The sequence below is a fragment of the Eurytemora carolleeae genome, unplaced genomic scaffold (assembly GCF_000591075.1).
Source record: "Eurytemora carolleeae unplaced genomic scaffold, Eaff_2.0 scaffold203, whole genome shotgun sequence".
Lineage (NCBI taxonomy): Eukaryota > Metazoa > Arthropoda > Copepoda > Calanoida > Temoridae > Eurytemora > Eurytemora carolleeae.
In genome coordinates, this window is record NW_019396139.1 from 233,581 (window position 1) to 255,782 (window position 22,202).

Sequence of the window (22,202 nt, forward strand, 5' to 3'; positions counted from 1 at the left end):
ACTCCAGGAACCTTCAGGAACCTCCAGGAACCCTCAGGAACCTCCAGGACCCTCCAGAAACATCCAAGAACAATAAGAACCAGAATCTCCAGGGACTTCCAGGAACATCCAGGAACCTCCAGGAAAATCCAAGAACATCCAGGAACCTTCGATAACCTCCAGGAACCTCCAGGGACTTCCAGAAACATCCAGAAGCATCCAGGAACCTCCAGGAACCTTCAAAAAGGATGAAACATTTCTCTACAAAGTTATAAATGGTCCTCAAAAATGGGTTTTAAGTCATTAAAAACGGTTTAAACTAGAGCGCTCAAACTTCTTCACTTCATAATTTCACACATAGCTTGCCAACAAATAATGCTATTTATGGAGTACGGTAAAGAACAGCCAAACGACTGGTCAGTGTTTCAAAAAATAGTCCAAAACTTTTTTTTCAAACTCTATTTGTAACTTGTGTCTTACGTTATTATTTGTCAAAAATTTTTAAAAAAGCAATTTTTACGACGTATTTTTTTTACCCCCCTTTCACCCTTTCTTTCAGAGATAAAGGTTGGACTAGGGACGTGTTTCATTGTAAAGTAAATTGAAAAAATCACTTTTAAAAGTGAAAATCAAAATTTTGAATGGAGTCTAACCGACTTTAATACCCAAATTCAAATCAATTTGCAGCGTGAAAGATGAAAATTAATCAAGTTACTTCATCGATTTTCAACATTTTTCAATTTTGTAAACTTCTTATGATTTTAGATGTTTATTAACAAATATTAACATTCAAACATTTTTCCTATTTTCAACATCACTATACAGTAGATATTTTCATTTATAAAATATTTCACCGAAATATTCTCAAGATAATTTAATGGTCAATGTGTCGAATTCAATTTCTTTCAAGGAAGCAATTTTACTTTTGGGAAAATGTCAACAGAAAATTTCCTAGAAAAACTTTTAAAATATATTTCATTCTATCAAGCAGAGAATATATCCAAATATAAACATGGTTTGGGTGAAACAGCAAAATTCCCTCTATTTGAATATGTTTTTTCAGTGTTCTATAAGAGTACATCACACCTTGTTTATTTTTGGGAATTTCTATGCAAAGAAATTGTTTTCATGGACTTATTTTTGTTAATATGTTTCTTCTTAGAATTGTTTTCCTTTCCCTTCAATAGCAGTTTCAGACTCTTTACAATATCCGGGAAAAAGTTTTTGATAAAGAAATAGAATGTTTTTTATGCGACCTTTTTGAAAAAATATTATTGATTTCGACCTTTTACCCATGTTCTTATTTTTTCAAATACTTCTTTTCCCATTACTTTTATAGAGGGATTTATTTTATGCATAATGTATAATGTATACAGCATACAGCATACAGTATACAGTATACAGTATACAGCATAAAGTATACAGTATACAGTATAAACTATACAGTATACATTATACAATATACACTACAAATTATACAGCATAAACTATACAGTATACATTATACAGTATATAGTATACATTATACAGCATAAACTATACAGTATACATTATACAGTATATAGTATACAGCATACAGTATACAGTATACAGCATAAATTATACAGTATACATTATACAGTATACAGTATACACTATACAGTATATAGTATACAGCATAAACTATACAGTATACATTATACAGTATACAGTATACAGCATACAGTATATAGTATACAGCATACAGCATAAACTATACAGTGTACATTATACGATATACAGTATACACTATACAGCATACAGTATATAGTATACAATAATACCTATACAGTAAACATTATACAGTATACAGTATACAGTATACAGTATACATTATACAGGATACAGTATACTGTATATCAATGATGAAAGGTTGAACAAGCAGTGATATATTTCATGTCATGGTTTTACTTTCAAGTCTGAAACAGAAAAGAGGTTTGTGAACTAACGCACACGGAGTTTAAGTTCTGTCAAAATTATTTCTTTCCCAATATTTTGAACAAATGATAGGTTTCCTTCAGAATATAATTTCTGGCTTTTAATAAAGCTAATGATTCTTAGCTTGGATAAGAAAATGCAAGGGTAAACATATAATATATCGAATGAATTCCACATTTCTGAAAGTTCTTTATCATTTTCTGGAGAGGTTTTTATCCATCATTATAGTGCACAAATTACTAATTCATATTTTATGTTTTCAATCTTCTAAGTAATGCATAGAGCATGCAGAGTACGGTGCTTCGGAATTCTATAGACGATACCCCCCCCCCCCAGGTCTTCTAGGGTTAAAAAATTGCCAAAAAATATTCTAGTAATTATAGGTTTACAACTGCAAAAAAGATTTGAGTAATTTTTTGACTAAATTAATAATAATACATAATATAGAAAATTCTTCAATCAAAGTTTTTTTGTTATTCTTGTTTTATTTTCATTTTTAGTATTTGATACAAATAATCTTGCAGACCATTACACTAATTATCTTTAAACAGGATTTGAGTCGTTGTCACAAACTCAAATATTCTAACCCGTATATCTTTTCAACCTAATGCTGTAAACCGGTGATATTTCAAACTTGGATTATTTTTAACAGAATTCATAGTTTGAAATATCAAGATCCACAACATTGGGTTGAAAATGCAAAGATAAAATCAAAGTTTGTGGCAAAGACTCCTTTCATGTTAACTATTTGGTGCTTTCGTAACAAATGTATTGCTAATTTCTTCAACTTGGTTCAAACTTTAAAAAGTCATATTCTTTTTTGTTGAAAATATTTAAATTCAAATTTTGTTAAGCCATTTGACATCTGATTTTTGCTTTTTATTCAAATACTTGGGTCAATTTTTTGTTTTCACGAATAATTCTTGAGGATTTTAATATTTTATTGATATTTTAAAAAAATTGATGATAGTTCAATTTACACATTATTATTTTGATCGGATAAATTCTGATTTCCCTTCACAATAAATGCCACAACATTTTAGCCCTCAGTAATTAAAGACGACAAATACTACATGAGTTTGCGGCATTTTTAGAAATTGCGCGCAAAGATTCATTTCTTATATCTAGACTGGGCCGTGAATAGGAACCGTTGGAACTGGAACAGGGGTCGGGATTTGAGCAGCTGGGGCAGTAGGGGCCTGAAATACAAGAGATTGAACGGATGCAATTAATTGATTTAAAAAATCACACTAAATGTACGACAACAACAGCTTTTGTTAATTTTATTATTGAATTGTATGAAAGTCATGAACAAATAATGTTTTATGTGTAATAAGTACATATTGATAATTAAATATTGTGTTTTATTAAATATTATAATTTTATTAATATTAAGAATTATATTGTACTAACCCTGGGATACATGAGGTGAGACAAGATATCTATTGGAACAGGGAATATGATTGTACTGTTGTTTTCAGCGGATATACTGTTCAAGGTCTGCAGGTATCTCAACTAAACAAGATATACTGTTCAAGGTCTGCTGGTTTCTCAACTAAATAAGATATACTGTTCAAGGTCTGCAGGTATCTCAACTAAACAAGATATACTGTTCAAGGTCTGCAGGTATCTTAACTAAACAAGATATACTGTTCAAGGTCTGCAGGTATCTCAACTAAACAAGATATACTGTTTTAGAATCAGCAAGCAAATAGTATCTTGTCTAAACCAATCAGAGATCTCAAAAATAGAATTGATTAAACTTTTCACTTTTGATATTGAGGTTTTACATTGTAGAGATTTGGTGTTAGGGAATTTTCCCAACTCAAGTGCGACATTCTATGTGACAATTTCTCAATTGGGAAATTTCCCAAACGGCAACCATCGTAAGGTTAGGTCAGGCGTTCTGAGGCCCGCATGTTGGTATGGGGGCCGAGGATTGCGGATATGAGGGGCTAAGCAGGCCAAGCGCTTTGGCTAGGACGGACTTGGGAAGTTGCGCTTAGGAAATTGCACAGTAAGGGAGTTTCTACTTTGGAAAATATAATTTTTAAAATCTGATTTGAAATCAATTTTTTGTAAAAACTTTAATTTTGATTCATGGAATTTTAATAAATTTGATTAAAAATTTGGAAATTCTTTATAAAAGTTTATTCTGTTAACATGAATATAATAATTATTTATAACGCTTTAGTTTTTGTTTGCAATTTAATCAATTTTTTGACAGAAATTTTTGCTTTTTATAGTAGGTTCAAATTTGTTTTAAATTAGATACATGGACCATTTATTTCTTATATCTTTTTGACCAAAAAACAGTTATATACATTTCTATTTTTATTCAAAAAGAAAAAAATATTTTAGAAATATCCTAATTTGTTAGGAAAATTATTTAAATAGTTCAACTTGAATTGACTAGGAATTAGCATAAGTGATAAAGGGCACAAAAGTTTCATTTCTATCCGAGTTTTAAGAACTCATTATAACCAATGATAAGTTAATGTTGTGAAGCATGTATTATTTCGAGTGGTAGACTGGTGGAGCTCACAAAATTATGATTTCTTCTAACAGTGTGGAGTTTGACAGAGAGAACTTTTGCTTTTAGCAGTTTTCACCGGAATAGAAGAAATCAAAAATAAAAGACCACTAATTGACAGACAGGACTGAAGTTAGCAGGAAACTCTGATTTGGAAATTCCAAGAATTTTCAGAGCCAGAGTTTTTCAAGTTTAAAATCTTTTCGTGGTTTGAGTTTGTTAAAATTCTAATAAAAAGTTTTGTTAATTTTTACGTCTTACATTCTTCATTCTACATTTACAATTTTGCATGGCTCCACGCCAACTCAGCTCTGCCACTTGGCGATGACTGTACCTATAATGCAGCTGTATTGTACTGTACTGTACTGTACTTTACTGTACCTGTAATGCAGCTGGACTGTCTACAATAACTTCTGCTGCATGCCGCAGAGCTCTGCTAGCTTTATGTTCTCCTTCTGCAGCTATGACCTTTGCACGAGCTTCTCTTGCTGCTTCAGCTTCTGCTGCCATGGCCCGTTGAAGCTGCTCTGGAACACGAACATCCTTTACTTCTACCCTCTCTACCTGAACTCCCCAAGGATCTGTAGCTTCATCAAGGGTGGACTAAACAAACAAAAATATGTGAAGCATATCTCCGCTTTTTGAGAAAAGGAAATATAAATTTAAACAAAGATTGACACATTTTAGCATGATAACTCAGTAAACCCGAGAAGGGAAATTATAGATCAAATACCAAATTAATAACAGCTTTCAAATTAAAAGGAGGGACTGCCGTCTAAAAAACGAGAGGGGGGTGTAATATAAAGTACAGCCTTTATATGATAATAACTAAGGATACATATATGGTTTTCAATCAGAGTTCCGTTGCGCGCAATTGTTCTCATACTGCTCGGAATTGCGTGGAAATTACAGAGCCCGCATTTGCGTGCAAGCCAGATCCTCTTGCATTTGAAACCCTAACATATTATCATATCAGAGCACAGTCTGAATACACAAAAGTTCTGTCCTCTGGTTTTCTTAAGAATATTTAGTTCTTAAACGGATAAAATAGTGTGAAATGTATTGAATTTATTGATCCCTATAGTGTTCTGTTTTAGAATATTAGAATTCTGGCCGGGATGTTAAATTGCTCTTTTATTCTGGGTTGTGATCTTATTCTCTACATTTTATGGTCATTCCTTTTAATACTGTTGTATTTATTCGAACAGAAGTCCTATTAGATATCTACTGCATCAGTTCTTTACATTTAAATACGTTATTACACCTTGTCAAGCTTTAAAACTGTTTAATGCAAACTATTATTACTATTTTGATGCATTGCAGTATTATTATTAGCATGATTAACGTTTCCACAATTTACTTGTTATTATACTGTTATGGTTGGGTCAGTTATAGTATTTAAATGCAAATATAAAAAAGACAATTATTTTGGGTAATGTAAAGGAGTTTTTTAGCGTTATTTCACAATTCACAACAGTACTCCTTGAACCTGTAACCCTACGATGATGGGGGGGGGGGTATTCAATCCCCCCCATAGTTTTTATAATCCCCTAAACTGTTCACAGTTTTCCAAGATTCAATAATATAGCGTAAAAAAAGAAAATAAAGAACACATAAAATTGCACTTATTTTACTGTAAGATAAGCACTTTATTCTAAAACTATTATTATTAATTTTGTCGGACACAAAAACTGAGTTGACACTTGTGACGTAAGAATACAACTGTACTGAGAGTTAACAATCTCTACGTTGCAATCTTTTGTACTAGAATCTATTTGGTTGACATGATTAATGTTACCATAGTTAACAATTATATGAACAATGTTACCCTATTAAACAATAATGTGAACAGTGTTACCATGGTTAAAAATGACATGAACAATGTTACAATATTGAACAATAATGTGAACAATGTTCAACAATAATTGACAATTTCACCTTGTCTAAAAATTATATGAACAATGTTAACATGTTCAACAATTACATGAACAATGTTACCTAGAACAAATATACCATTTCAATAAAAGAATAACAATGCTATATACCATGTTTTACATGAATAATAGTACCATGTTGAACAAAAACATATACAATTTATTACAATAATAGTAAACAATAGAACACAGAATTTGAAATGTTAAAGGTTCAGTTTCATAGAAAAAATAATAATTTTACATTTCAACATCTAGCACTCCATTTAACCCCTATGGTTTATCTAATGAATCTAATAGCTCCCGCGACTATAAATATAAGTGTTATGTTCGGATTTTGGCAGTGCGGGAATATTAAAACCAGTTTAATCTGTATTTACTGTGTAGAGTGTGTACACTAGATTTCATAGCATTAATCCTCTCAACCCTTCTTTTTATTGCAGTAACTTTTAACCCTTTCCTGGGGGGGGGATTAGAGGAAAACTAGCTGTATGGGAATGGGACGATGTATGTGAGGGGGTAGAGGAAAACTAGCTGTATGGGAATGGGAAGATATATGTGTGGGGGGTAGAGGTAAACTAGCTGTCTGGGAATGGGAAAATATGTAGCATTTTCTGTTGTAATGCTTATCACGATCTTTATTATCTATGTTATCAATATATGTCTTATCTTTTTCAATGTTGCTCTGACCGGCCGATCCGGTCAGCCTGATTTACCTGTATATAAATAAATTTAGTACTACATGAACCTTTGTATTATACGGACGAATATAGAGCCTTGAGTTTTGGCTAGAGTGGAGAGCCTTGAGTTTTGGCTAGAGCGGAGAGCCTTGAGTTTTGGCTAGAGATAGAGTCAGTAAGACTATAATTAGACTTTGAGTAGCGTAATCTCAGGACCTAGATTTATTACAGATATATGTGTTGGGGGTAGAGGTAAACTAGCTGTATGGAAATGGGAAGATATATGTGAGGGGGAGAGGTAAACTAGGTGTATGGGAATGGACAGATATATGTGATGGGGGTAAAGGTAAACTAGGTGTATGGAAATGGGAAGATATATGTGTGGGGGGTAGAGGTAAACTAGCTGTATGAGAATGGGAAGATATATGTGAGGTAGAGGTAGAGGTAAACTAGGTGTATGGGAATGGGAAGATATATGTGAGGGGGGTAGAGGTAAACTAGCTGTATGAGAATGGGAAGATATATGTGAGGTAGAGGTAGAGGTAAACTAGGTGTATGGGAATGGGAAGATATATGTGAGGGGGGTAGAGGTAAACTTGCTGTATGGAAAAGGGAAGATATATATGAGGGGGGTAGAGGTAAACTAGCTGTATGGGAATGGGAAGATATATGTGTGGGGGGTAGAGGTAAACTAGCTGTATGGAAATGGGAAGATATATGTGAGGGGTGGATATGGAAAGTAAAAGTTAATGCATGTAAAAAGATTATATCTCCCAGATTACAGTAATGGGCATCCCTCCCACTACTCCTAAACTAGTACCCAGACTCTACATTTATCAAGATAGATCGGTATATATACATATATATTATATACTATTTATTTATATTACATGGATATATATAGATAGATTCTTTATTAGGCTACTCTAAAAAAACTGAGAAACAACTCTCATTTCAATAAGTTTGAAAACAAACCTAAATTTCCTGAAGAGTAAGTTGAAAACAAACCTACATTTCCTGGAGATTAAATTTTTAAAAAACCTAAATTTCCTGAAGATAAAGTGGAAAACAAACCTGCATTTCCTGAGCTATCGATTCTCGTTCTGAAAGAATATCTCCCAGGTTCTTGGTTCCCAGAACGTTACGTAGAGTTGTTGCAGCAAGTAACCTTTATAATAAAAAAATAATTTTTTAACAAATTTTTGGGGTTTTATTTTTAAGAATCAGATATAAATTGAGACTTTAAGTAGCCTCAGTTTATAATATTTATGATATTCTTACTCTTGCAGTCAAATAATACAATTTTTATAACAATGTATAAAAAAATAATAACATCTTAGAGTGTTTTAATAAAGTCTTTCATTAAATGCAATTTTTTGCAAATATCATAAGAGATGTTTTCTAAAACTTTTACGATTATATATATACTTTCATATATAATTATATAAATTTTTAAATCTTGAACAAAACAAATTAGCCGTATTTGAAGAAAAAAATTAACCGTTATAAGCGTTAACTTAAAAGCTAAAAACGATAAATTTCGTTATTTTTTGATTAAAATTACATGACATTAAAAAAAAAAATTTATTTTATGCGTTTTGATGTTTTTAAATGTGTTTATAAACCTTAAACGAAATTTTTTTCGCCGTTAACACCGTTAATACTGTAATAAACCCTTAACGGCTGTGCTGTTAATGATTTTTTTAATGTGATGTAAGACCAAGGTCCATGTAGGACCAATGTCCATGTAGGACCAGGGTCCATGTAGGACCAGGGTCCATGTAGGACCAGGGTCCATGTAGGACCGGGTCCATGTAGGACCAGGGTCCATGTAGGACCAAGGTCCATGTAGGACCAGGGTCCATGTAGGACCAGGGTCCATGTAGGACCGGGTCCATGTAGGACCGGGTCCATGTAGGACCAGGGTCCATGTAGGACCAGGGTACATGTAGGACCAGGGTACATGGGGTCAAATTGAATTCGAACATGAACTGACTCCTATTACCGTCCTAACAGATTAACGACATGCATTGGCCCACCCCATTTTTTTTTTCTTTTTATTATGTCTGAAAAAATGACCTGGCAGATCCACTGTAGTCGTCTACATTGGTAACAGCTGATGTTGCATCTTTCACCTAAATACAAACCAAATAATTTTACAAACCAGACAAAGCAAAGTTGGCGCATTTTAACTATTTTTTTTAGAAATTTAATTTCAATAATTTGAAGGGCTTAAACTATAAGAATATAATTATTTTTATCATTATTGGCATAATTATTTTAGTTTTTAACATTATTAAATAATTTGAACGGCTTTAAATTTGATAACATAATTGTTTTATCAGTATTGGTATTATTGTTATTATTTTTACCATCATTCATTTATTAATTAATTACATATTATTAATTTATATTTAACCTTGTAGTACATGATTGCGTTGACAAACACCGTAATTGTTTTATCAGTATTGGTATTATTGTTATTTATTTATTAATTAATTACATATTATTAATTTATATTCAACCTTGTAGTACATGATTGCGTTGACAAACACCGTAACACTGTCCTTGGTCAGAATCTAAACAAAAAGAAAACATCAATCTAAATTTAGAAAAAATAAAAGAGTTTACTCTCTTATGCAGGTTATTCAGGTGAAAAGCTGAAAATTATTAATGATATAAAAGTATGTTGCGCAATGCGCAGAATATTTGAAGTTCCCTCATTATTATTTATTACTTTCAAGAGCGACTGAAGAATTAACTAAAGCTTCAGGGAGGGAGAGGGTTGACTCAATTTATTTAATTGGCTCTATGTGATCGAATTTAAAATGTCCCTAGTCGATTTCTGAAAGTGTTATTTTTCTTTATTGTGCCTAGACGAGATAAAAGAGTTGGGTCCCATTATGGTCTCTAGACTGAATGAAAGAGGTGGATCCCTTCATGGTTCCTAGACTTGATAACAGTGTTATTTCTCTTTATGGTCCCTGGGCTGCAAGCGGGTTTATTTCGGAAGAAATTTATTCCATGAGCGTTTAACTTTAAATATTTTCAATTCTATACACAAGCAAACATGATCTTTCTTTTTACATGAAATGTTTTTTTAACTTTCATTTAAATATAAAGCTTTTCTCGTATGACATCTTAATTAAATCTTAATCTAAATGATTCAAGCTTAAAAAAAAGAACCGAAAACTAGCAAACGGGTTTCAAACTTCCAACACAGTTCTTAAAAGTATTCCTAACTCCGTGAATATCTAGTTTATGTATTCCTAACTCCATGAATATCTAGCTTATTTACTCCTAACTCCGTGAATATCTAGGTTATTTATTCCTAACTCCATGAATATCTAGCTTATTTATTCCTAACTCCGTGAATATCTAGGTTATTTATTCCTAACTCCGTGAATATCTATTTTATGTATTCCTAACTCCGTGAATATCTATTTTATGTATTCCTAACTCCGTGAATATCTAGGTTATGTATTCCTATCTCCGCGCATATCTAGTTTATGTATTCCTGACTCAATGAATATCTATTTTATGTATTCCTAACTCCATGAATATCTAGCTTATTTATTCCTAACTCCGTACATATCTAGTTTATGAATTCCTAACTCCATGAATATCTAGCTTATATATTCCTTACTCCCTGAATACATATTTTATGTATTCGAAACTCCATAAATATCTATTTTATGTAGTCCTGACTCCTTTGAATATATATTTTATGTATTCGAAACTCCATGAATATCTAGTTTATGTATTCCTAACTCCATGAATATCTAGTTTATGTATTCCTAACTCCATGAATATCTAGTTTATGTATTCCTAAAACTTCCCTCTTAATCTTATTTCTAGTCCTTCTATTTATGCAGCTAGAGCTGAAAACTTTAACCCCTTTCGCTTGATCTGTGTATCTGATGTACACACTTTTTATTTTATTCATAATCCTCTGTGTTAAGGTTACGTTTGATAACAAATACATATACGACGCTATATCAATTGGACTAATATCAGATTTAACAATCACGTTCAATTGAACAAAAAAATGCATTACGGTAAAATAAATGTATTAGTTTTTTATGAGAAATTCCTGTTTTTGACAGTGGAAATACAGTTTAAAATCTAATTTTAAAAAAAAACAGTCCTAATTTATTGCAATTTTTCATCCCACACTTAAGCTCATTGTAGTATAGTTGACATTATTTAGTTTACTTGACATATAATGTAGTAATCGTGCTCTTTCGTAACATTACATTGAATATAACCTTAAAGGGACTGTAAGTGTTATTTCAAGTGACCTTTCATTTATAAAGAGGCATGTCTGAGTCACAACGGTAACCTTTAAACCTTTGTCCGGACAATGATGAGGTAGACACCCTCATTTGTAAAGATGAAGATAGAGTGCAGGGAGACTAGTGTACACTAGCACAGAGGTTACAGTGTACACTGTTTACTCTGTGCTAGTGTACACTTGCGCGGTTTCTTGGCATTTAATTTCCCGCCATATATAAATAAGAATATCTTCTGAAATCCTTGATCAAAACAAGGTTTAAAGGATACTGTTGTAGATCGGACATATCACTCTATAAATGGAAGGTCACTTGAAATTGCACTTACACTCCCTTTAAGGTTAAAATGACCTAGATTTGAAGTGCATGCAATTTCTAATTACTTGGATAGGCATTAACTTCAAAAGACATGAAATTGTGTATTTTTGATTGAAACGTTTTCATCATGCTCAAAACTTCAGTTATATTCAGATAAGGTCTAATTTCTAACGAACCTGTTAAATCTTTGTCTAAAAAAGGATTAAAACTTTTTTTCTATCTGAAAAGTGATTAATTTTAGTTGTGATTTCTCTGTAGAAATTACTAGTTGTTTTACGCAGCAAAGACTAGAGAGAAATTGTAAAAATTAAACAATTTTCTAGAGAGAAAAACGACGATTGTTATTCAAATACAGGGTTATCCACAAAGGATGAGACTGTAAAGACGACCTAAGCCTCTAAAAATGTGAAGATTTTAAGCTTTATTTTTTATTTCTGAATTCATTAAAGTGTTTTGGTGGTTAGCTTATTGTCCAAGCCAAGAAATAAGCCAATTTTGGCTTACTAGGAACCCTGACAACAAGAAACGGATTAAACAAAGTCAGTAGAATCGTCTCTGAAGTCTCATCCTCTGAGGGTAACCCTGTAGATGCGTAAAGGATGTTATCAAAGTTATTATCTCTGGCTTATGAGTAACAAAAATGGCTTATTTTGAGTTTGGACTTCAAAAAGGCATTTGATTCTTTCAATGAAATTGGAAAAAAATTGTGTATTTTTTATAGTTATGATATATTTTGGTTTTAATTTGCAAAATTATGATTTAAAAAGTTGTATCGTAAACATTATATCTTACACAAACATGAATCTCATAATTGCAATATGTAAAGGTTCTGCAATATAAATTGAGACTTTTTTAGACAGCAGATAAAATAGCAAATCGCTAATATGGAAATGAAAGATCAGACTTCTAAGAAGATGAAGGACAAGAAAGAGGATAATGCTTTTTGGCAGGTCTTCATGCTGGTATTAATTTTCGGTTTAACACTTTCTTGCCATAAGGGCTTCAAAAACGACCTCTACCTTGAGATGTGTATCGTGTTTTTGAACGAAACAAATGGAACATTCAGAGAAATGAAAAAATTATCTTTTTTTCAATAACGAACTATTAAGAAAACTAAAACGAACGATTTAATATCGTTTGAACGATCTTGAAAAAACTAGTTTTTTTACTGAATAAAAGAATTTTCCAAAAGATTTAAAGACTTGGAAAAAAATATGGATTTTTTACTGAATGAACGATTTTTGGGAACAAACTTTTTAAAAACTTATAGCTTTTTACTGAGCGTTCGATTTTTCCGATAAAATTTTTGAAAAACCTATAGTTTTTCTTGTTGAACGAACGTTTGTATAGAACGATCGTCCAGTGAGAAAACAAACAAAATACATGGAATATGAACGATAATTTTGACAACGAACGAAATCAATATTTTTTGAATGATTGAAAAAAACGAACGAAATGGGTCGTTCACGAACAATGAACGAACGAAATGAAAAAAATTTGAACTTGTCCATCTCTACCAACTGATATAAAATAAATGTTATTTCAAAACTCTCGTATGTATTTCAATAAATGCTTTAACCCCCCCCCCCCCTCACCCCCACGAGAATGATATGTTCTAATACAAACATACACATACAATTCTAAAAGGGAATAGAATAAAAATTAACTACGGAACAATTAAATTAGCAAATAGCACACACAATTTCTTATAATTTCATAATCTATTTAAACATTGAGATTGGGATTGCATCGTCAAAAACATCTGATATATTCTGTTTTGACGATGTGTTGATTGATTTAAAGAGGAAGGATGTAGCGCTTACCGTCAAGAATGGTGATTGAGCCCCAGGCTTCGCATTCGCCTATGAGTAGCTTTTTTGTTTTAAAAAAAATAAGCCGAATAGTGCTGAATGCATTTTATTCACGAAGATATGTAACTTTGTCTAGGTCAAAATCCTCAAACTTGACGGGTCGTTAAAGAAAAATGCTAATTTAAAAAAATTATTTATTATAAATTATTTTTATAATTCTTTTTAATAAAAACATAAGTAATGAAACTTTAGGATTTCTGAAATATTTTATAAATTGGTGCATTACACAACTTGTAATAGGAAAAATTGAATTGAATGAAGGGTAAAGTTAACTATTTATAACACTATTATATTGGCTCGAAACGTTTTAAAGTTTTTGGACAACATTTTTCTCTTTATCGAGAAGGTTCCAGCCTTTTTAGATTTTATTTTGTCCCGAGCTTTAGCAAGGGAAATAATAAAATCTAAAAAGGCGAGAACCTTCGAGATACGGAGAAATTTAAGTCCGAATACTTTATAGCACGTCGTGCCAAAATAATAGTGTTAAAGGTAAATTTATGAAACGTTTGTGTACTTATTGCAATGGCTATTTCTAGGTAAAATAAGCTTTTAAGAAAGCAGAAATGAAATATAAGGTTAATTTTAATTTTATTTTCATTTATATTAAAAAAATATTTTGGAAATATCCCATATTTTTTGGAGAAAATCCGGGAATCAATCAAAAAATTATTGTTAAGATGTACGGCTAATTTTATGCCACGATGATTACTTTATGGCACGTTCATAATAAAATTCACCATGAAGTGAGTGAGAATGATAAAGTACACAATAGTTTCATAAAAGAGATAATAATCTGGATTCAAAGACAACTTAAAACAGATTAAAGGGACTGTGCACGTACTTTAAAATGTCCTTTAATTTAGATATTGACAGGTCTAATTCACAGATATCGTTGTTAACGTTCAAGAAGTGTCTCTTTTTACCCTGTATAGTCACTAGCAAGCAGGTTGGCAACAAGCGAGAAATCTCATTTTCTTTTCATTTATTTAATTCAAGAAATACTGACATAGAATAACAAAAATATTTGGATCGCAGAATATGCATAAGGTATAAATAGATTAATCTAATTTTACGATTTGAAAAATATTTTGAACTATTCTTCTAAAGGTTGTTTCTGTATTTTCAAAATTATTTTTGATATTTAAGTTAAACCAAATCAAGGAATCTATTTATTTGACTATTTAAAAAACCAAGAGAAAAAAAAATATTTTTAAATTTTTTATTGAATGAAGATTCTGAAGATCTAAAAAGAATGTCTTCGGCAAAAATCTGTTTTGTCAAGAATATGTAATTCTAACCTCTTGTGGGGGGACGTCAAATGTTTGAGTTCTCATATCAATCTTCTCGTAGATATCAACGCAGGGTATTATAAAGAATACACCAGGACCTCTAGCCCCGCCGGCCAGCAGACGTCCTAGACGGAAGATAACGGCTCTCTCGTATTCCTAAATCATTAATGGGCTTCAGATGTTAACGAAACATTATTTTAATAACAAAATTAAAAAAGGAAAACAGAGCTTATTCTTACTGTTCCTGCTTCTCAGAAGCACAAGCTAATAAATTTGGCTTTAATACCTACTGTCTGCATTCTCAGGCAATTAGCCTAAATGCATTCTTTTACTTTTACCATTATGAAATTATCTACATTGGAAATCAAAAAGCGTAGTATCCATACAAATTAACATTTCAGATTATTTAGCCGCTAGGTGTCTCTGATCTCAATATTTCAGATGATTTCAGGGATTAGATAGTTGAAAGCTAAAATTGTTAATAAAGAAGTGGGCGCGAAGCGCCCTAAACGCCTAGTATTATATATAGTCTTATTCAAAACTACGTTAATCTCACTATATCGTGGAGCTCTGTATCATGTTAGTAGTTTATCAAGCTAAGATTGTTTACTGAATATCATATATTATTATATATTGTTGTCTATTCTTGAAATCTGTGCAGTGCAATAAATAGTAAGAGACTGTATTGTCTTGTTATGTAAATGCAGGGTGGGAGAAGGGAATAAACAATACCCAAGGGACCCCCCACGAACAATAATGCAAAGGAACAACAGGTTCTTTATAGACACAAGCATTCTTTTAATTAATAGTAATGAAAACAAAACAAGATCAACAAAACTATTTAATATATTATGAAATTGAAATCATTGGATATCTATTATAATTTTGACAAATTGGAAAAACGCATTTGAAGTTTTAAAAAAATAGTTTTAGCACATTTAAATCCATAGTATTGATAGTGATACACCAAATAAAGTATTAAGTTAAATCACTTTTTCTATATTCAATATTTCGCGCTCTTCCTTTCCTTACAATTGAAATTGTTTAAAGTTTGATTGTTAACAAAACCAGCTCATATTGTGTTAAGACCAAGAATTGATTAGATTAAACACTTTAGATTAAAGTAATTAGTTCAATTAGTTGTAATTACTGTATAATCATTTTTCTAAAAAAAACATGAGTATATATTCTAAAGAAAAACTACGGAATTCTTGATATTAGAAAACTAGGTGCACCAAGGAATATTTATCTTTTCAACAAAGCTTTCCTCACAAGCTGTATGCCTTAAAAAAGCCTTTCAAAAAATGTTTCAGGCTAAAGTTGCATGATACGAACCAGTACAATGATGCTGGTCTAGTACCGGCCCGTCTAGTGTACCTAGCATGTGGTTGTAGTGAAGTGAAGGAGTTCAATTCTGCTTATTCAGAAGTTGTTTTTATGCACTCCTCCCTATACCTGGTTCACCCACTTCACATTATTTATAAAGTAAATGGTGTGTGGCACATTTATCGCCTCTAAATCAAAAGGAGCCAAGAACTCAAATACATTGATCTTCGAGTTTAGTTGAAAAACTTCGATTTCGGTTTTTAACAGAGGAACATTTTAAAAAATCAAATCAAATTTACCAATATATTTTTTGCGGTCATACTTTGTAAACATTGTGATAATAACTTTAGATATTGTTATATACCCCCTAGCCCCCCCCCCTCCCCCCGGCTATACAGTATTGGTTGAGATAACATGATGTATATGTAACATGAAGATGATAAATGTATGATCAATCTAAATCCTTCTTAATATATGTATTACTTATTTATACTTTTATTAGGCATTCCTCCTTCTTCTACATATATTTATGTATATATTTAAGCATATACTTATGAATATATTTAAGCATATATTTATAAATATATTTAAGCATATATTTATGTATAAACCAAAGAGCTAATATAGCATTAATTTCGGCTAATCCTTTAATAATTTTCAAGGTCATAAATCACACTCTGAGCGTACTTCATCTTATTATTATAATATAAAATGTGAGTCCCTTTCGTTGGAAAAAAAAATAGTTCGTTTTCCCTGAAACCTGATTTATTCAAAAAATCTCTATATATAAATAGCCAGTGTCCGAATTTAATGAATTTAAGCCTTGTCTCAAATCCCCAAAAAAACCTGTTTCAAATGAGCGCCGGCTTAAATCTTGAAAAATTGAATTTAATTTTAAGTAGAACCAACCATATTTGAGCCTCGGCTTAACTTTAACCGCGGCTCAAATTCTTTAAATTCGGCCTCTATAATTATTGAACAAAGAGCTGTATACTGCAGTTCAGTTTTTCCACACATTTAATTATTTTATTTCCTTTCAGGGGTAGTTCAACAATATTTAATCTGTATTAACAGGGTTTGATAAAAAAAATTCAAATTATGGCAAGAAATAATAATATCTAGAATATATACCTGTACAACTTTAACTACAAAGCAGAGAGAGATTGGAAGAGAAAGGAAAATAAGAAGCATCGAGAAGAGAGTTAGAAGATGAGCACAGATTCCTGGTCCCTCTTCACATGCTAAATAAACACAGATTTTATACTTGAGATTCCTGGTCCCTCCTTACATGCTAAATAAACACAGATTTTATACTTGTGATTCCTGGTCCCTCCTCACATGCTAAATAAACACAGATTTTATACTTGAGATTCCTGGTCCCACCTCACATGCTAAATAAACACAGATTTAATACTTGTGATTCCTGGTCCCTCCTCACATGCTAAATAAACACAGATTTTATACTTGAGATTCCTGGTCCCACCTCACATGCTAAATAAACACAGATTTAATACTTATGATTCCTGGTCCCTCCTCACATGCTAAATAAACACAGATTTTAAACTTGAGATTCATGGTCCCTCCTCACATGGTAAATAAACACAGATTTTATACTTGTGATTCCTGGTCCCCTCTCACATGCTAAATAAACACAGATTTTATACTTAAGATTCCTGGTCCCTCCTCACATGCTAGATAAACTAAATAAACAAAGATTTCATACTTGTGATTTCTGGTCCCTCCTCACATGCTAAATAAACTAAATAAACACAGATTTTAAACTTGTGATTCCCGGTCCCTTCTCACATGCGAAATAAACACAGATTTCAAGCTTGTGATTCCTGGTCCCTCCTCACATGCTAAATAAACACAGATTTTATACTTGAGATTCCTGGTCCCTCCTCACATGCTAAATAAACACAAATTTTATACTTGTGATTCCTGGTCCCTCCTCACATGCTAAAAACTAAGATCTTCAAGATTAAACAGACTAAACTTGTTGTTTATAGAATGGCATTTACAAGTCACAACGGCACCCTTAAAAAGATGGATGAAAAATTCAATATCTTGTCTTTGAATTCCAAGGACAGCGGTAATTATGCGCAATAAAATCTAAAAGTTTTGTTAGACAATTTAAGTATCAGAGAGTTTGAATTTCATGAATGAGATTCAATTTGAACTTTATTCAAAAACTGCAGTCCAAGATGAAAATTGGTGTGCGAAGATAAGGATTTTTTTCAAAAACAAATTGGAGGGCAGGAAATTAAACAAGTTTCGATTCAACTACAAACTAATCCTATTTAGTCTGAACACTGGTTTATTGACTGGCTGCATGCCTGGGGGAGTCAAATTGACCCCTCCTCCTCTATTTTCTTATTGTGTTACAAATCTGTAACATTTGATAAGTTTTTTGGCTCTACTTTAATAATCTGAAAAAAGGCAAATTTGCAAAAATCTAAATATGTATTGCGAAATCTAGTTATTAAGCAAAAAAGTGCAAAAAAATTGCGTAAATTGCATCAAATTTTACATTTTTGCAAAGCCCTTAACCCAGCGAATTCAAAAGTGAAAAAAAATTCTCTTTAAAGGAGTCTGTGCAAAACTTGTTCAATATTTCTTTGGAAAAATTGTGCAATCTGCTTGCTTTTGTTATAGGCTTTCCAAAGAGCTATAAAATGTTCAAATTTAATGACTGGAAGTAGGTCTCAATAAAGATAGGTAAAATAAGGCATTTAGGCAGTATGCCTGAGGACTCAGGCTGTAGGTATATAAGCCCAGCGTTTAGCCTTAATTGAGGGGCATGTATTAGATAGAAAAACTAGAAAATTTGAGCTTCCTAGCTCAAATTCTTTTAGAGTTATCGCATAAAAAATTACAGGGGGGTCAAATTTACATCCCCCCCCCCCCACCAGGCCAAATAGTGTTAATAGCTGAACTACGTTGCTGGCTAAGTATTTAAGCCATCGATCTCTATTTGTCTATCCAATATGAATGAATTAATGAAAAAGGTTGGAAATGGGGTCAAAATTTAATTGTGTTAAAAATCTCACATTAAGCATTAATCTGTATGTTTTTTCATCCTAAGGTTTGAATTTAGTCTTAATTTAATTGATACAATTTAGCGGATTTTTGGTAATGACAATATCGCAATGAATTTTAACGCCAACTTTGTTTAGAAATCAACAATTTACAGATACTGCTTGATCCAGGCTTAGCGGTTTCAGGGGGGGGGGTTGCAGTCCATTACCCCCTCCCCCCCTAATAAAATTAGGGGGTGTACCCCCCCCCTGATATTTTACAAAGTCATTTCTCAAAATTTGCCTACCCTGTGCTTAAAGGTAAAATAAACTGTAATTTCAGTAGGATTCGGGGTGTAAATAGAACTTTAAAGCATTAGAGGGGGGTAAATATTTTTAAAAGAGTACAAAGGGGGGTTAAAATTAATATTGGGGGGAGGTAAGAAAATATTTACCCCCCCCCCCTGAAACTGTCCTTGGATCCAGAGTTCACAGCTAAAAAGTTTTGACTTTTTAAGATCATGATCAGCGGATAAAATCTAGCCTGAGCTGGAACTTCAGAATGGTGGATATCAGGACTAATGCTTAATCCTCTCTTTTTACTAATCTCGAGACTAACTTAATCTCCAGATTAATTATTTAGATCAACAACAAACAAACGCCAGATTTGTTAGTTTTCTTGACTGGAAAGGCCTTCACTTAATTTACAACCCATTTATTTATTAAAACATTAGTTAAAAATAGTTTAAAAAGAATCTAACGTATTATTACATATTTTTCTTTACCGATTAATTTACAAAAAGGCCAACAACAAATTCTTAGAAATTGCGGAGATCTCTCATTGGATAGAATTTATTTTCAAGGCTGTCATTGGCCAATACAATTTACGGATATCTAAAGCGAGAGAAAAAGAGTGGATTACAGACTAGAATTAAAAGTTTCCACAGTGGATATTCGGATTAAGCATTCGAGATTAAAGGTTATCCATTCTAAAGTTCCCAGCTCTGGTAACATGAACCAGAAGAAATGTTTAACCAGATCAAATAATTAATCCTTCTCCAGTTTAGAAAGTTTAACCAAGAATCCTATCTGAGTTAGGAATTTATGAAGAAGAGTATTTTATTTATTTTTAACTATAAGAAGTTCAATTACCTCTCTTTGCTCTCAAGAGCAACTTAACGTTTAACGTTTTAGCATGATGATTTTTTTATAATCAAGTATTATTACATAAATTTTATAGAACGTCTGTATATTACAGAAAGCCGATATATACCCTCCAGCTAGCTATACAATTATAAAAGAAGAGAAAACTCGATAAAAAAAATGTTTGAATGATTTTGCTCTTTTTATATCTACATGTTATTAGTTTTATAATTTATATGTGTTCACATTTCCGTGTTCATTTGGATATATTCTTGGTCCCTCCTCACATGCTAAATAAACACAGATTTTAAACTTGAGATTCCTGGTCCCTCCTCACATGCTAAATAAACACAGATTTTAAACTTGAGATTCCTGGTCCCTCCTCACATGGTAAATAAACACAGATTTTATACTTGAAACATGATGTATATGTAACATGAAGATGATAAATGTATGATCAATCTAAATCCTTCTTAATATATGTATTACTTATTTATACTTTTATTAGGCATTCCTCCTTCTTCTACATATATTTATGTATATATTTAAGCATATATTTATGAATATATTTAAGAATATATTTATAAATATATTTAAGCATATATTTATGTATAAACCAAAGAGCTAATATAGCATTAATTTCGGCTAATCCTTTAATAATTTTCAAGGTCATAAATCACACTCTGAGCGTACTTCATCTTATTATTATAATATAAAATGTGAGTCCCTTTCGTTGGAAAAAAAAATAGTTCGTTTTCCCTGAAACCTGATTTATAAAGAGGCATGTCTGAGTCACAACGGTAACTTACAGTCCCTGTAAAGGGTATAGTTGGGAACCTTACAGTCCCTTTAAAGGGTATAGATGGGAACCTTACAGTCCCTGTAAAGGGTATAGTTGGGAACCTTACAGTCCCTGTAAAGGGTATAGTTGGGAACCTTACAGTCCCTGTAAAGGGTATAGTTGGGAACCTTACAGTCCCTTTAAAGGGTATAGATGGGAACCTTACAGTCCCTTTAAAGGGTATAGATGGGAACCTACAAAAGGTAACTTGTGTTAATCTCTAACCTTCAGTGCCTTTAATAAGAAGAAATTAGTTTATATAAATACAGGATTCTACTTTTACATTTAATTACAAGCAACTGAAATTTCAGGCCTAATAAATATCAAAACTAAGCAATTTTAAAAATTTTCAAGTGTAATGTAGATTTTGACCGTAATATTTCATCCATTATTCCAAATTATAAAAAAAAAACATTTTTTTAATTGTTTTTTAAAAGTTAAAATTAATCATAACAAAATCAAATATTTTAAGGTTAGGAGAAACGACCCGTTTAATTTTCATAATCACTCCCTAAGAATAAGAATGTTTACACAGTGCAGCCGGCCCCAGATAAGAAAATTCCAAACCCAGTTTTGCTTGATATAATATTTTCTAAAGTTTCCCGCCCAGGTTAGTCTTGTTAGCCAGGATATCCTGAATAAGAGAGAGACTGGAAAGAAAAGAAGAAAAACGTTCTAAACATATATTCCAGATTCCTGTATAGTGTAAGGCCAATGCCCATTGTCAACGCTAATTCTACTATACACAGAACAGGAAGGAAGGGCATCCCACGCCGCCATGAGCATCCCTGATATGTCACTGTGCCTCTACTGAAATGATTTTAAACTAAAACTTTAAAAATTTTCCTACGCAAAATTACAACATTAAGAGAATAAATTCCGTAGTGACTTTCTTTGATCTGGATAATCTTATAGATTTAAATATGAGGTTTTAGATAAATCTTTTTATGAAAAATTTTTGTTGCATAGAATAATATACATTTCAACAATTTCCCAAAAAAAGTTATCGCTTAAATCGAAGATTAA

General features: G+C 31.9%; 1 protein-coding gene across 3 annotated transcripts in view; it reads right to left on the bottom strand.

The window, feature by feature from the left end:
* Positions 1–2,862: 2,862 nt before the first annotated feature.
* The window catches only part of LOC111696122 (band 7 protein AGAP004871), a 43,091-nt gene continuing 23,751 nt past the window's right edge, over positions 2,863–22,202 (bottom strand). The window contains exons 4-12 of one of the 3 annotated variants that reach the window (XM_023465669.1): positions 17,307–17,416; positions 14,859–15,005; positions 13,513–13,551; positions 9,605–9,658; positions 9,159–9,214; positions 8,154–8,247; positions 4,850–5,071; positions 3,349–3,450; positions 2,863–3,134 (exon numbers count right to left, since the gene is read on the bottom strand). In XM_023465669.1, the coding sequence (XP_023321437.1) occupies positions 3,060–3,134; positions 3,349–3,450; positions 4,850–5,071; positions 8,154–8,247; positions 9,159–9,214; positions 9,605–9,658; positions 13,513–13,551; positions 14,859–15,005; positions 17,307–17,416 (899 nt within the window). In that variant the 3' untranslated portion in view covers positions 2,863–3,059. Of the gene's footprint in view, positions 3,135–3,348; positions 3,451–3,495; positions 3,611–4,849; positions 5,072–8,153; positions 8,248–9,158; positions 9,215–9,604; positions 9,659–13,512; positions 13,552–14,858; positions 15,006–17,306; positions 17,417–22,202 lie in introns of those variants that run through there. The other 2 variants (XM_023465670.1, XM_023465671.1) reach the window with 2 other exon arrangements.